This window comes from Tupaia chinensis, unplaced genomic scaffold (assembly GCF_000334495.1).
Source record: "Tupaia chinensis unplaced genomic scaffold, TupChi_1.0 Scaffold000101_1, whole genome shotgun sequence".
Classification (NCBI taxonomy): domain Eukaryota; kingdom Metazoa; phylum Chordata; class Mammalia; order Scandentia; family Tupaiidae; genus Tupaia; species Tupaia belangeri.
Window position 1 is genome coordinate 770,539 of NW_006159565.1, and position 15,811 is coordinate 786,349.

At 40.5% G+C, this 15,811-nt stretch overlaps 1 protein-coding gene across 1 annotated transcript in view; it reads left to right on the plus strand.

Annotated features, from left to right (window-relative positions):
- SDK1 (sidekick cell adhesion molecule 1) overlaps positions 1-15,811 on the plus strand; it is a 731,734-nt gene that overhangs the window by 436,005 nt on the left and 279,918 nt on the right. Inside the window, exons 6-8 of the mRNA XM_006143594.1 lie at positions 6,567-6,678; positions 7,357-7,547; positions 15,792-15,807. Of these exons, the coding sequence (XP_006143656.1) occupies positions 6,567-6,678; positions 7,357-7,547; positions 15,792-15,807 (319 nt within the window). The remainder of the gene's footprint in view (positions 1-6,566; positions 6,679-7,356; positions 7,548-15,791; positions 15,808-15,811) is intronic.

Below are 15,811 nucleotides of genomic sequence, written 5' to 3' on the forward strand. Positions count from 1 at the left end.
TTTTTTTTGAGAGGTTTTTGCCATAGGGCGCGTGCGCTTGCCAGACAGACAGAGAGACAGAAAGCGAGAAATCACCCCCCGGGGTGGATGGCCACGTCACAATCCCTTCTCCTCCACTTTCCTCTCAGGATCTTGGGCACGCACGCACACGCGCCTGGCGTGAGTTTTAAACCACCGGGTCCAAGACTCGAACTGTGGTTGACTACATGGGAGTCCAGTGACATAGCCATTATATTAACCGCTGGTTTCCCCATAAACTTTTTGAAGTCCTCTCATGTGTGTGGAGTGAGTGTGTATGTGTGTGTAGGGGGGTACTTTACATCTTAAAGTTGCAAAGGTAATAAGTATATAGTGTATATACGCACACATTTTTGTTTCTTTTTTTTTCCTGGAGAGGTTTTTGCTATAGGGCGTGTGTGCTCACCAGAAAGACAGAGAGACAGAGAGCTAGAAAGAGAAACCACTTCCCCAGGAAGGATGGCTACTCCACAATCCCTTCTCCTCCAGTCTCCTCTCAGGATCTTGGGCACGCATGCACACACACCCAGTATGAGTTTAAGCCACCGGGTCCGGGACTCAAACTGCAGTCGACTACATTGGAGTCCAGCGACATAGCCATTACGCTAACTGCTGGTCCCCTTTTTTTTTTTTCTTTTTGTTGTAGGGCATGTGTACTCACTGGCTGGAGAAAGACAGAGACAGAGAGAGAGAGGGAAAGTGACAACCCCCTAGGAGAATGGCCATACTGCAATCCCTTCTCCATTTTTCTCTCAAGATTTTGGGCACATACCAAATGCACCCAGCATGTTTTTCAGGCCCCCAAGACTGGGACTCAAACCACAGTTTTCTAGGTGGGATCCAGCTGCCTTAACCACCATGCCACTTGCTGGCCCACACCTTTATTTCTTGTGCAATTAGAAGTAGTATCTTTTTCCTCCCATAGAATAATGGAAAGATAGTCTTCCTTTCAATTCTCATTACTTTGTTCTTTCTATCTTGTGTAGTTTTATTAAAAGAATGATTTTATTTAACTTTATTTATTTTTATTTACTTTAATTTTACCAGAGCGAGACAGAGAGAGAGAAAGCTGCCAGATCCAGGACTCGAACTATGGTCAGCCATGTAGGAATCCAGCACCCTTAACCACCATGCCCCCTGCCAGCCCTCTGTCATATATAGTTGTACTTTTACATCATCAAGGTTAACAATATTTACATTCTATTTCACAGTCATAAATATATCTTTCATTTTTTTACTAAGGATTAATTAAAAAGTTTAAATAAATATATAAAACTTTTATTTATTATATAAAGATTATTTCCTCCAAATCTCAGTAGTATATGAAGAACATATTTCCTTCTTCAATAGACTTTTTATTTTCCTGGGATTTCTAATTGTCTTTCCTTTTTGAAACACGCACACACACACATTTAGCTATATAGTCATGCACCACATTATAATGTTTGGTCAATAATGAGCTGGCTATATGATGGTAGAGCTGAAAATTTCCTATTGTCCAGTGACACCTGAGCCATCATAGCAAAAGATTTACCACAGTTGTGGTGATGCTTATGTAAACAAACCTACTGTTCTGCTAGTTTTATAGGTGTATAGAACATACAATCCTGTACAGTGCATGACACTTGATAATGATAATGAATGACTGTTATTGGAGTATGTATTTACTATATTACATATTTCATTATTAATTTAGAGTACATTTTATTGACTTATAAAAAAAGTTTTCCGCAAAACAGTGTTCTGTGTTACACAAGCATAATTCTCATACATCTCCGTTGTGTCTTGATTACATTATTTTCTCTTTTGCTTGACTTAATCTCCTTCAGTTGTGGTCATCATGGCCCTTCTGGCCGGGACAAAATGTGGAAGTGGAAGACAATGATATTAATAATATCATGACCCTGTGTAAAACTAGGCTAATAAGTAGGTTTATGTCTTTGTTTTTAACAAAACAACTTAAAAAAGTAAAATAAATAGGTAAATATTTTTTAAATACAAGAAAACTTATGAAACAAAGATATAAAGAAGGAAAATAATTTGTAAAAGTGTACCATGTGTTTGGGTTTTAAGTTTTATAAGAGTCAGAAAGTTAAAAAAAATAAGTTTATAAAACAAAAAGTTACAGTCCAGCTGGCATGTCATGATTAGGGTGGGTAGATCCATGGCTGACTGTGTGGTTCAAGTCCTGGACCCAGTAGCATGCTCAAAATCCTGAAAGGAGGAGAGACAGAGAGAGGAGAAGGAATTGTGACATGGCCATTCCACATGGGGAATGCTCTCTTCCTTCCCCTCTCTTTTTCTTTCTCCTGTGAGCATACACACCCTCTGGCAAAGTTTTCAAACAGAGTGGGGGCTTGTCAGCAGGTGACATAGTAGTTGAGATGCTGGACTCCCACATAGTCGACTATGGTTCAAATCCCAGATTTGCCAGCTTGAGACTGGCACCAAGTGCATGTGCATTCATGCCCAGGGTCCCAAGAGGGGAGTGGAGGAGAGAGGATTGTGGTGTGGCTGTCCTCCCAAGGGGTGATTTCTCACTTTCTGTCTTTCTGTGTCTCTCTGGCAAGCACATGTGCCCTACAGCAAGAAATCTTTCCAAAAACAAAAAAAAAGCTATACTAAGCTAAGGGTACATGTTACTGAATATTTTCTTTAAAACCTTTTTTTCTTTATACATGATAATGCACATATAAAAGAGAGTAAAAGGGAACCAGCAGTTAGCGTAATGGCTATGTCACTGGACTCCCACATAGTCGACCACAGTTCGCGTCCCGGACCCGGTGGCTTAAAACTCACGCCGGGCACATGTGCGTACATGCCCAAGATCCCGAGAGGAGAATGGAGGAGAAGGGATTACGGCATGACCATCCCCCCTGAGGGGTGATTTCTTGATTTCTGTCTCTCTGTCTCTCTCTGTCTGTCTGGTGAGCGCACGCGCCCTATAGCAAAAACCTCTCCAAAAAAAAGAAAAAGAAAAAGATATCTACAATTGTATAAAGTAATGTTCTAGGCCTTCACATTCACTGACCACTTATTCACTGACCCACTTAGAGCAATTTCCAGTCTTGTGAGCACATTTATGTTAAATGCCTATACAGATGTACCATTTTAAATCTTTTATACTCTATTTTTACTGTAATAATTTACAATCATCTACAGTATTCAGTACAGTAACATACAGGTATATAGCCTAGGAGCAATAGATTATACTTTATGCCCAGATGTGTAGTAAGCTATACTATCTAGGTTTTTGTAGGTGCACTCTATTATGTTTGCACAATGGTAGAATTACCTAATGAACATTTCCTAGAACAAATCACTGTCCTGGGGCTAGTAGGTGGAGTAGTGACTAAGGCGCTTTATTCCTACATGGCCAACCATGGTTTGAGTCCCAGACATGGAAGCTTGAAACCCACACTGAACAAGTCATTCAATATGTCCTGTGGATCCCATAGGGGCAAGGTATACACCCAAAATCCCAAGAGGAAAATGAAGGAGAAGGGATTTCAGTGTGTCCATCCCCCCCAGGGGGTGATTTTTCACTTTCTATCTCTCTGTCTCTCCAGTAAGCACACACATGCTATAGCAAAAATCTCTCTCATTTAAAAAAAAAATAGTAATAGTGCCTTATGAGAGTCATGTGTCCTTAAATTACACATGGCTGTAGTTTTTTTCTAAAATTAGAAAGGTAAATATCAGAAGAACAAAAAATAGTCTTTGAGACTTTGAGAGGATATATGAAATGGTATAAGCTAAAAGCTCGTCTGTCACAGTTCAAAGTCAATAGATAATGTCTAAAAATACTAAATTTAAAAATAGCAACAGATGCATATAATTTATAGACACGAATTAAAAGCTAAGATAAATCATTACAAGATTTAGAAGAGATTGTCTTGGGGGAGAAGATATGGTTTTGTTTCATTTTAAGCCTCTCTGAACTGCGCACTATAACCTATGTGTACATATAAATTTTATTGGAATTTAAAAAAAAATTTTTTTTGAGAGATTTTCACTGTAGGGCGTGTGCACTCGCCAGACAGACAGAGAGAGACATAGAGACAGAAAGCGAGAAATCACCCCCCAGGGGGGATGGTCACGCCGCAATCCCTTCTCCTCCATTCTCCTCTCGGGATCTTGGGCACGCACGCACACGCGCCCGGCGTGAGTTTTAAGCCACCGGGTCCGGGACACGAACCGCAGTCGACTACGTGGGAGTCCAGCGACATAGCCATTATGCTAACTGCTGGTTCCCTAAGAACTTTTTTTAAAAGAAGAAAGTATACCAGAATTGTGTACTATACTGAGCACTATCCTTGCTATTGGGATATCTAAGTTATGGTCACTTAAGTAAAATTTTACTTAAATATTTTTGCATCGTTTCAACTGAATGTGCATAGGCTTTGCAATCAGACCTGCATACCTTGATCTGGCTGTGGTTGTTTCCTTAAGTCAAATTTACTCTACCTGTGTGTGTGTTATAATTACTCTCATAAGGCACTATTACATTTTCATCTATCTCTTTCACCTTCTGCTTCAACAAGTATCCTGTGTAGTTCATGCATTTGTCATTAGGAAGAACAAAGAAGTTTGAGGTTTAGAAGACCAGGTTAGAGAGCAGACTGACATTGAATAACCTTCAACTGAGCAAGCCACTCAACATGTCCTGTGGATTCCATAGGGGGAAGGTACACTGAAATATAGTGTATTTGTGTGTGCTCAAAGATAGAATTAAAAACATTGTTCGAATGAACCAGAAGTAGGGACTGTTTCATCTATCTGTATAGCTGAAACCTGCAATGGAGTGATGCCTGCTGTCTGCTCCAGTTGTCCCAGAAGGGCTGTGAACTGAGCCTGGGGCTTATCTGTTCAATGTACAGTCTCTCAGGGTCAGCCTGGAGCCCAGGCTTTCTGCCCAGGGAAGGATTCAACAGTCGGGAATGACGTCCACCCCAGGCAGTGACAAGTGCTGAGCATGAGTTTCCTCTCTGGCCCCCTTGGCTGAACAGTGATTAATGCCAAATTAGTACCTTGCTCAGTGACCTTTCAGTGTCCGCTTCTTGCTCTCCTTCACTTCTCATAACTGTTTGCAAATATTAGCTTCTCAGGCCGTTTCTCCTCATCAGCGACTTTCACAGATGACAGGCAGGTCGCTCATCTGATTGGCATTCAGCATACGTCCTTTGCCCCAGCATGAATGTATCTGTACTCTGGCATCTCCTCAGAAATCCGATAACTAAGTTCAGCGATCTCCGATTCTATAAAGGGAGAGTGTCTGCAGGAGCATGTTCAGAGGGGCCCTGGAGGGTCGGGTCCAGAATTAGAGGGCTTGGGAAAGGTGAGACTGCCTCTCAGCTTTCCAGAAAATCCAGGGTTAAGGGAAAATCAGCTTCACATCACATAATCAATATAATTTAAAAATTAATTCTTGGCTTTTTCTATATCAAGCTGGGGACTCCCCCCCTTTTTAAATACACATGCACTTTTAAAACCAAAAGCACACGCTGCTAAATATAGTGAAAGCCAGAATGCAGAGCTATAGAAGTCAGCGTTGTAAGAGGCCAGTCCTCTCCTTCCTGTGATTTTCTCAATGGCCTCACCCGCACCACCAGTTTGGCAGGTTGTAAGCTCTCATTTACTGAAGTTCTCCTTAGTGGTTCACAACAGTAGCAGGTCTCTTCAGCATGAAGTATTAGAGGTGCTGCATTTTCAGTCATTTAAATTTATTTTTATGTCCAGTTTCTTACATCTCCACCTTTTATTGAAATCCCTATTTAGAAAAGTTTGATTGGTCTTCATTTCCTCTGAATAAACAGAAGAGAAATGTACTGTGGGTAATTTAACTTTGAAGTTAAGTGGATTTTAGAGAAAAGTGGAAAAAATATGTCATTGTTTTCCTCCCTTGTCACCAGAAGGATGAGCTAAATTATATACTCAGAAAACAGGAGTGGATTCAGGATATTTACTTTTCATAAAAGTAAAAGGGATTGAAACTACAATAACAGAATTGAACATTTTGTTCATTGAATATAAATGCTCCAGGGAATTACATTTGGTCACTAGTAAGAAAGCTGGCTGCTTTCTAATGACACCTGTGCCCAGCAGAGTGCTTGACACATGAAATATTTGTTAAATTGAACAGATTTGAAAATAGTAGTAGACTAGGTAACTCAATAAGCAAAGTCGTAGATCATTTTAAAAAATAAAGCCAGCAAGCATTTTGGAAAATGTTGAACAATTTAAAGCCCCTTAACCACATAATATACCAAATATTAGCATAATGTTCTCAGCTACCATGTGTTCAGTTACAGGCTGTGGATCCCACCAGAGGAGGCTGGCTATGCTGAGACCCTGACTTGTACAGTCTGATAAAGTCCACTGATAGTTACCACACCACAGGACTCATATGGGGTTTGAGTAGGGTCATGAGATTCTGGACTTCCTATCAGTTTGTCTCAACAAGCTCCTTTATTTGTTATATTCCAGTCATCCCATCTTCTATACTTAGGAGATCCTCATGGACATTTTTTTAATTCTCTCTGCCACAGGAGATATTGACACACCTGAAACCCTGGCCCCTGTCATTGTGGTTCCCCCCGGCAACAGAAGTGTGGTGGCTGGATCCAGTGAGATCACCTTGGAATGCATAGCCAGTGCCAGGTAAGGGGCCAGCTCTTTCTGTGGGAATACTAATTAATTCTACCTGTGATGAGCCAGTGGTAGGAAAGCAGTGACACCTGTTTACTCTTCTACTACCGTGGTCTTGTTTGTCCAGTTAGGCATAAGCACAGCATATGGGAAGACAGGGAACTAAATGTGAGGCTTGTGTTGCAATAGGATGATGCTTTTTAATTTAGCTATGAGTGATAGTGAAGAGCTTCCTCTGAGATTCCAGCTAGGGAGGCGAGGGGAGTTAAGGCCTTCAAATAACAAAGGAAAGAGTTAATTTTCCTTCTTTGTGGTCCCAGGTACTCTGTCTACTTAGTGACGGCTCCGGAATCAAGTTCAGATGATCACGCCTCCCATATCACTGTGTCCCCTAGTAGTATTTATTTTAAACATTCTTTTCCTGAGCAAATGGAATCATTAGCACTTATGGTCCATTGCTACTGCAATTAGCTATCCTTGCTCAATAGCCCTTGAGCAGAATGTATCGTTGATGCATGCCATAAGGGAGTAGAGTTATATCTGGATTGATTTTTAAATGTCCATTGTTTAACCCACCATGGTTCCTGGTAGAATTAGCTTTTGTCAAGCTTGTGCTGAATGGCTAAAATTATTATTATTGCCATCTACGTGATTCACAATTTTTGTCACTAATGCCCTTTGTCTTCACAGGCCTGTGGAAGAGCTAAGTATAAACTGGAAAAGAAACGGGGTGAGAATCACCAGTGGACTGCACAGCTTTGGGAGACGCCTTACCATCAGCAACCCAACATCTGCAGACACTGGGGTGTATGTTTGTGAGGCATCACTGAGACGGAGTGCTTTTGAACCAGCTAGAGCGAAAGCCTTTCTTTCTATCATAGGTAAATCTCCAACCAGTACATAATGTTGTCAGCATTCTCAAATACCATCCCCATACTGACACATCCATGGAAACAAAACAGTAACACCTGTGTTTCAGTGACTTTTAACTCAGCAAATGGTGGTGAGGTTGAGTTTATCTTCCAAATCGTCCTGTTTTTCTTTTCTAAGAAAATAAATCCATTAAATCCAAACCGCTGATGTCCCGAATACTTCTAGTCATAAAGCTTGGGAAATAGAGTGGTAAAATCCTTGTCATATATCTCACCTTCCTATTTTGGCTGTTTTGCCAGTAAGCTTTTCTATAACCCTTATGTGACTATTATTATCAGTCCTCTGAAATTATTCTATTACTGTTGATACTTTCTGACCCAGGAGAAAGTTAAAAACTATTGAATGTTACCTTTTGTCAAACTGAAAAGTGAGAACAGAGAAGCTTCCTAAAAATGGGGAAAGTACTATTCCTAAACCAAGGCAAGTGAAGAGATAGAAGTTCTTTTGATGGAGCTAGCCAGCAGAGTGCTGTTTGGTGCAGCTGGATGCCATGTGGCTGATTCCGTGGTTTAAGCCCCAGACCCAACAGCTTGAAAAATATACAGAGTGAATGTGTGTGTGTGTGTGTGTGTGTGTGTGCCCCAAACCCCCAAAGAATAGAGGAGGTGGAATTGCAGTTGTGGCCATTCCGCTGGAGTGGGGGTAGAGGGGGATTTCTCTATCTCTTTGTTGCTTGGTTGCCGGCAAGCACATGTGCCCTATAGCAAAAAAAAAAAAAAAAAAAGTACCTTTGAGTTGCCTAGCTCTAAATGCTGGAAAATAGTGCTTAAGAAGTATGTATTCTACAGTGACTAAAGAAATCCTAAATTCATTATCAGATTGTGATAAGATTACAGTAAATTGAGAGGCAAGTGCCTTTATGTCTTTCATTTTCCTACCTAGTCATACGTTTATTCTCCTCAAGTGGCTGAGATTACTACCATAGTGACCTGTCTTTCTCAGTGGTAGCCACTGCTGATAAGAGAGTTAGTGCCATAAAGGTTGGCTCAAGGGAAAGCTATCTCAACTTTGTCTTTCCTCTTTGGGAATAAGGGGAATTGAGAATAGGAGAGATCAAATAAGGAAAAAACCTTCTGAGAGCAATAGCTTCTTAAATAATATATTTTCCAGTCTGCCACTTTGAAAACTAAGAAATTATGAAAGCTTGTATTTTTCTATGCAATTAAAAAGAGTATCAAGGAATACTGCATAAAAGGCAGTTTCCTTTGAGTATGTCACATTCCTGAAAATCTTTAGGAAATGGGTTTGTGCCCTGAATATGACTCTGCTAAATACAATGCAACACAAGCCTATCAGCTCATCTGAAGAAAAATATCGTAAGAATGTTAAAAGTATCAGAGAAAGCAGGCTTTGAGCCACAAATCACTGTTAATTCTACTCTAGGGATCTGAACATATTCCTCAGCTGCCTTTCTCATCTGTACTTTTGCTGTAGATGTAAATATCCTATCCCATTCTCTGCAAGGAATTTTTCATCAAGGTTGATCTATAGCTATATGAGCATAACACATTATAGACTGAACCAAAATTAAAATTTGTGATGTATAAATCTCTAGTAGACAGAATCGCTTTGTGTTAAAACATTTTAAAGTAATTTAAGCAAGAGAAGAAAATTTTACCTCCCTTTAAACTAGAATGTTTTTTCAATCATAATACTCTTTTGAAATATTTAAATCTATCATATAAAGTTAGGTTTTGCATTATTTCTGAATTCCAAAGCATTTTGGCTTTGTGTTTTCTGGAGTTACCATCTCTCTTTGCTCTATTAAGGTATATGAACACATGTTATTTCTTTATGATGTTGATTTAAATCCCCTTTTATTCATAACAATTTGCTGTGACAGGTAGGATTTTGTGGTTGGATCATAGTGGAAAAGCCCTGAAGTGAGTGTCTCTGTCAATCCACATTCAGGGATTTTGGTGAGATTACAACCCCACACCCAGCCACCACAGAGGGATCCTCACAAAATGCTACCAATTTTACAGGGCTGTCACTGGTGGAATTGTGAAAAGAGCTATTGACATGAACATGCAGATAAAAGAAAGCAGAAACAAATCAGCTTCCAATTACTTTCATTTCATACTGATGAGACAAGACAGACTAGTTGCAGCTGTTTACCCCACCTGTCACTTCCCTGTTGTATTGCTTAATTTCTATGGCTTGCAGAGGAGCATAGAGCTCTGACCCAGGCAAGGTTGTGCCTACTGAAGTGACTGTCTCTGTCACATGACTACCACTACTACCTGCATGACTACCACTACTACACCATCAACAGCCCCCACAGTTGGTAATTCATGTTCTCCACCACCTAATCTCAGTTTAGTTGTGCAGCTATTTCTTCAACAAGACTCTCTCTTCCTCTAACCTGCCCTCTACACCTTCCACAACCACCTCCCTTCTCCCCAACACTCCACACAGCCTGACACACTTCTGTGGCTCTTTCATTCCCTGAACACCCTAAGGCAGTGTCCAGAACATCCCCCCACCCATCCTGCCTCAGTGTGACTTTTGACCACCCATGTTTCTATTTCCTTCCTGGCCACTGTAGCCAGCTTTGCTCAGGACAGCAGGCTGGCAGCTCCAGGGATTACCAGCCCCAGAAACAGCCTTAATCAGTGTCTTCCTCACCCCTTGTGGGTGGATTGAATTCAGGGGCTGTGTTCCATGCTGGCTTCTCCAGTTTCTCCAACTTCCTATAGTAGAAACTGTCTTGATCACATGCTCTTTGAGGAGAGGGGGTTCCTCACTATCTTACTTCCCATAAAAACCAATGGCATTGAACCTCAGGGTTTGGTCTGGAGGAGGCCAGCCCAACACTTGAGTTATGTTTTTGTTAGAGCATTTGGGATATGTCAGAGGGGCAGCGCTGCATGATGTGTAATGGCATAGGTTTACTATAACATTCACTGGCTTGAACAAGTGTCTTTGATTCTGTTAGCCTTAGTTTTCACATCCATAAAATAGGGGCAATGTAGATAATTATAAGGGCTTATATTGTAAAGATTAAATGAAGTAATGCCTGTCACAGAAGCTCTGTAATAGCTCTCTTATTAGCTATTGGCATAACTTTGTTATAACATATGTCACATCACACATAACGGTTATGTGGCACACATTTTTCATATTTTCTGCCTCCAAAAGTGGTAATGTCTCACAATCCATGGAAGCATAATTTTTAGGGGGGGGTAAATAAAACAATAATGCCATTTACCAATGACTGCCCCATCTTCGATTCAGTGAGAGGCAGTGTATACATCTTTCCCTCCAGACTAACAAGGTCGACATTTTCAGTGTGTGAAGAAGAGAAATAGAGTACCATTCACATGCATGTTCTGCTCCTGCAAGTGTGCATATCCTGACACACTGTCTCTTTCATACCCACTCAAAAACTCAGAATGTTGAGAGTAACTATTATAGAGAGCCATTTCTACACATCTCAAATCTGTTTTCATTTTTTATATACAAATAATTCAGGAATTTGAGTACTGTAGCTATCATTAAAATGACAAATTACTTGTAACATCTCTTGGCTGATACCTATGCTGCAATAAGAAGTTATTTTTTAGCAGTACGATCAGGTTTTCCAGAGCTGAAACTGAGCTCCTCTAAATGTTTATATATCAGCAAAAATAATTCCTAACCTCCTTTCCCATTTGCTTCCTTCTCTACTTCCTCTGTCCCTCTCTTCTTCTCTCCCTTCCTTCCTTCCTTCCTTGTTTTCATCCTTCCTCTCACATATTACATAAATTTGTACTGAGAACTCAGTTTGAAGGAGTCAGGGAAGCTTTATACAAGAAGGGACACTTGGGACAAGCAGTTGATATAATGGCTATGTTGCTGGACTTTCATGTAGTCGACTGCAGTTCAAGTCCCGGACCCAGTGGCTTAAACTCACGCCGGGCGCACAAGCACATGTGTGTGTGCCCAAGATCCCGAGAGGAGAATGGAGGAGAAGGAATTGCGGCGTGGCCATCCCACCTGGGGGGGTTGATTTCTTGCTTTCTGTCTCTCTCTCTCTCTCTCTCTCTGTCTTTCTGGCGAGCGCATGTGCCCTATAGCAAAAACCTCTCCAAAAAAAAAAAAAAAAAGAAGAAGAAGTAGACGAAGGGACACTGCAATGGAAATTTGAAGGTTTAGTCCAAATTTGACAGGTTGAGAAAAACATTCTATGCAGAGGGAATAGAATAGGTACATTATTTTTGTACTGCTCTTGTGAGACGTTTCCACAATTTTAACAAAGTAAAATAATATGTATTTCTTACCCTACAGTTGTGTGGACCAGAAGTTTGGATGGGCTCTGCTATTTTTTCTGTTCTTTGTCTCACAGGCCACAAAGCAAGACTTAGGCCAGGCTAGGCTTTCATCTGGAGCCTTGGTGGTAGACCCACTCTCAGGTTCATTCTGGTTTTTGGCAGAATTCCATGCATGTGGTATGGGAATGCCTGCTGGCCAAGGGTTCTTTTCAGGTTCTACAAGCCACCTCATCCCTGGGCTTATGGCCACCTTAATCTCCAAAGCCAATGTCAGCAGATCTAATCCTTCTCACACCTGGAATCTCTCTGTACTCTCTCTGCCCTTTCTTGTTTCCAGTTGTAGAATGTTCTCTGCTTTAAATGGTCCATGTGATTAGACTGGGTCCTCCCTGATAATTAAAGATAATCTTCCTGTTTTAAGGTTAGTGGCCTAAATCACATCTGCAAAGTCTCTCTTGCCAAGTGACTGAGCATATTCACAGGGTCCAGGGTTTTGGGTGTGAATATCTTTGGGGACCTTGTGGACAGAGCTGCCGTGTAACAGAACATATTCACAGGGTCCAGAGTTTGGGGTGTGAATATCTTTGGGGACCTTGTGGACAGAGCTGGCAAGCTAAGGACATACCAGGGATTGTTGCAGCTTGAGACAGGCCTTCAAGAAGTGAGTGGAAGACAGAGCAGGGAGCCTCTTTCGGTCTTGCAGTGATCCCTAACCAGGACAAGCACCACAACTAGGTGGAAGCCAGAACTCAGCATTAGGAATGGGGAAAAATGATGAATTCAGATACACATGGGCTGTCTCTACCATGGCTACCTCTGTTGGTTCGGAGCCTGCATTTTGTCACCCTGGCATTTTGGAGGGTGGAAGATTTGATAGAGGCCCCTGGTTTTGGAGCAGCCAGGGAATTATCCCCACCTCAGATTCTGAGAATATGGAACTGGAGGCTTGTGCTGCTTCTAGAGGCAGCTGCCATGGATTCTGGGCAGAGATTGAGGATGGTCAGCCTGTGCTTGCCTTTTCTTGGACTTCACACAAGCATCAGAGAAACTTTTCCTGATGTCTTCATATTATTTCACAAGAAATAGAAGTGTTTGTTTCATTCCCCAGTTTTATTGTCTACAGCTGTGATCAATTTTTAAATGTCTGGCGTGGGCCTAGGTTGGCAAGTATACCCTTTCTAAAAAGAGTGGTTGCTAATTAGCTAAGACACATCTTTACCTACTTGCCCTTTGATGATTAAGTGGTTGGTAAACTCTCCTCACAGGATTACTAATTCACATTGGATTCACCCCACTGTTCAACTCACAGTCCTCTCATGGCTGATATACCTCGCATTTCCTGCCTTTCCTTTTTTATAGAAAACTATGTGTAAAAATAGTAGCTGGGGATGGAGAGAAGACTTTTGAGCAACTGTTGAGTCAGGACACTGTGAAGAATCAACAATGAAAGGAATTGTAGCTTACCTGAGGTGGGGGAGAATAAAATAATGGTAGGGCTACATAGGTGGTTAGGACCTTTTGCAGCTCTGTACATAACCTGACTGCTCAGCTGCCTGGAAAATTTTCTAGGACAAGATAAGAGCATCAACAATGAATAAATATGCTTTGCCTGTGTCATTCCTGGCCTTCCCTGGTATTGGTTCCTGCAAACATTGGCAGGCTGCCCTCTCAGATCTTACCTAGGTCAAAGTGCCAGGGACTGTGTATGTGGTGGGATGAGTTGTACCAGCAGGCTTCACTGTGTGAACCAGGCCCACATGGTTGTCAGTGCTCAGAGATCAGAGGCCTTGGCCTGTCTAGGGATGTCTGATGTACATCCCAACCCCAAAACCAAGCACTTGCTCAGTCTGAGTCAGCTTTGGGTCACTATGTAGAGTACCTTGTCTATGACCTTAGTGAGGACCTTCCCTGTTACTTGGGAAAAGACATAGGGCATGGTGTCAGATAGCATCTGTAATCAATACCTTAAGGAAGGCAGTAGGGTTCTGTAGGTTCCAATTATATATATATATATATAATCAAAGTGTAACTTGTCTTGGATGACTTTCAAGGGAATTAAGCCAAGTGAAAAAACTCAATTCCAAAAGTTACACTACATGACCCCATTTATATAATATTCTTGAAATGATAACCTTATAGAAATAAAGAACAGATTAGTAGCTGCTGGCGGTTAGAGCAGGGGCTTAGGGGGTACATGGTTGTAGAAGAGCAACACCTTTGTGATGATGGACCCATTCTGTATCTTGACATGGTGGTAGACACATGAATCTTCATATGTGGTAATGCTGCCTAGAATGAAACACATGTGTTCTTTCACACAGACACACATATTTGAACACAAGCAAAACTGGGGAGATCTGAATAAAATAGGTTGGTTGTATTGAAATCAGTATCGGGATTGAGATAACAGTACTATAGTTCTCTAAGCTCTGACCATTGCACTAAACTGAGTGACAGACGCCAGGTTCTTTCTGTATTATTTCTTACAGTTGAACTCTATAGTTATCTAAAAAGGAAAACTATTATTAATCAAAGCAAATGGTGATATTTAATATACTTTTTTCCTTTCTCCTCACATCCTTTTAAATGGATCATGATGGTAGATATTGACTTAGCATTCATCAATGAATATGGGACATGACCTACACACAAGGACCTTTACAGGATGCAGCTACTGTATAGTTAGAATATAAATAACGCTGCTATCATTATTATTGATTAAGAAAACATAATTAAAGCATGAACATGTGAGTATGCAATGAAGACTAGCTTGAAAAAGTTAGATACTAAATCTGTACAGTATTTCTTTGGGCCTGGTTTATACACATGAAAAACTAAGTACAGGATTCTGCTTCCATCTAGTGAATTTGCAGCCATCTTCTCTGCCAGAGTGGATAATTCAGGCAGATTGTCTCTGCTTGAGTGGTCCAGGTAATTGCAGAATTGATACCTAACTTTGCCTCCATTCAGAAACCTTCAGCCTTTTCTCCTTAATCATTTCTCTGAAATGCTAAGCTTTCATTTCTCTTTTTCCTCTTTAAGCTTCCATCCTGTTTTAAAGATACAGTCAATACAAGAGGCATGCCAAGCTATATTATCCACATTTAATACAATTACAATGAAAATAAACCACTCTGGAAGACAGTTCCCAGAAATTAATTATCACACAGAAAGTGAATATAACAGCCTTTTGTTATCATGATAATGAAATTACAACCACCCTGATACTCAAAGAACTTGGCCATGCCTCTGTTGTATTTCTGCTGAATAAACCAAGAAAAATATTGCAATTTACTCTCCAAGGAATTCATTGTTTAATACAACCACTATTTTTTCTGCTGTTGAACGAGCAATTGGCATATCTAAGATATACAAGTGGTTAAGAGTTTCCTTTGCTACTAAAGGTGGAGAGCCCCCCATCATTTTTTCCCTTTGCTATTATTTTACATTCTATTAAAGTATTAAATTAGTATTTTGGAGAAGAACGGCTAAGACTTTAAAAACATGTTAATAGGCCGCACTGTTCCCTGATATAAGCCTGATGCCTTGCTGTAGTACTTTATTTGACATGCTTCATGAGTTGGTGTTTAGTTTAGATACAAAAAAAATTTAGCCTATAAAATACTGTGTTGTAAATATAAACCTTTATGAACCTCTTGGGGTAGTCTTTCTAAAATGTGAATTAAGATATTCCATGATTCAAGCCCATAAACTGAAAAGTAGCCAGCGCCCTGAGTAGTAATTTGCTTTCTGAAACCCTAGAATATAAATTGCCTTTGGCCTCTGCTCACTGAATTCTAAATTTATAGTGGTGGAGTTTTTACAAATAGTTTTTAAAAGGATCTCAAACTATTTTAGACTGTTATAGTCTTTGACATATCCTCCTTTTGCCTAGAGTCTGTTTTTTCTTTGTGTGTGTGTGTGTTTGTTTGTTTAAAGAGCCACCATATTTTACTGCT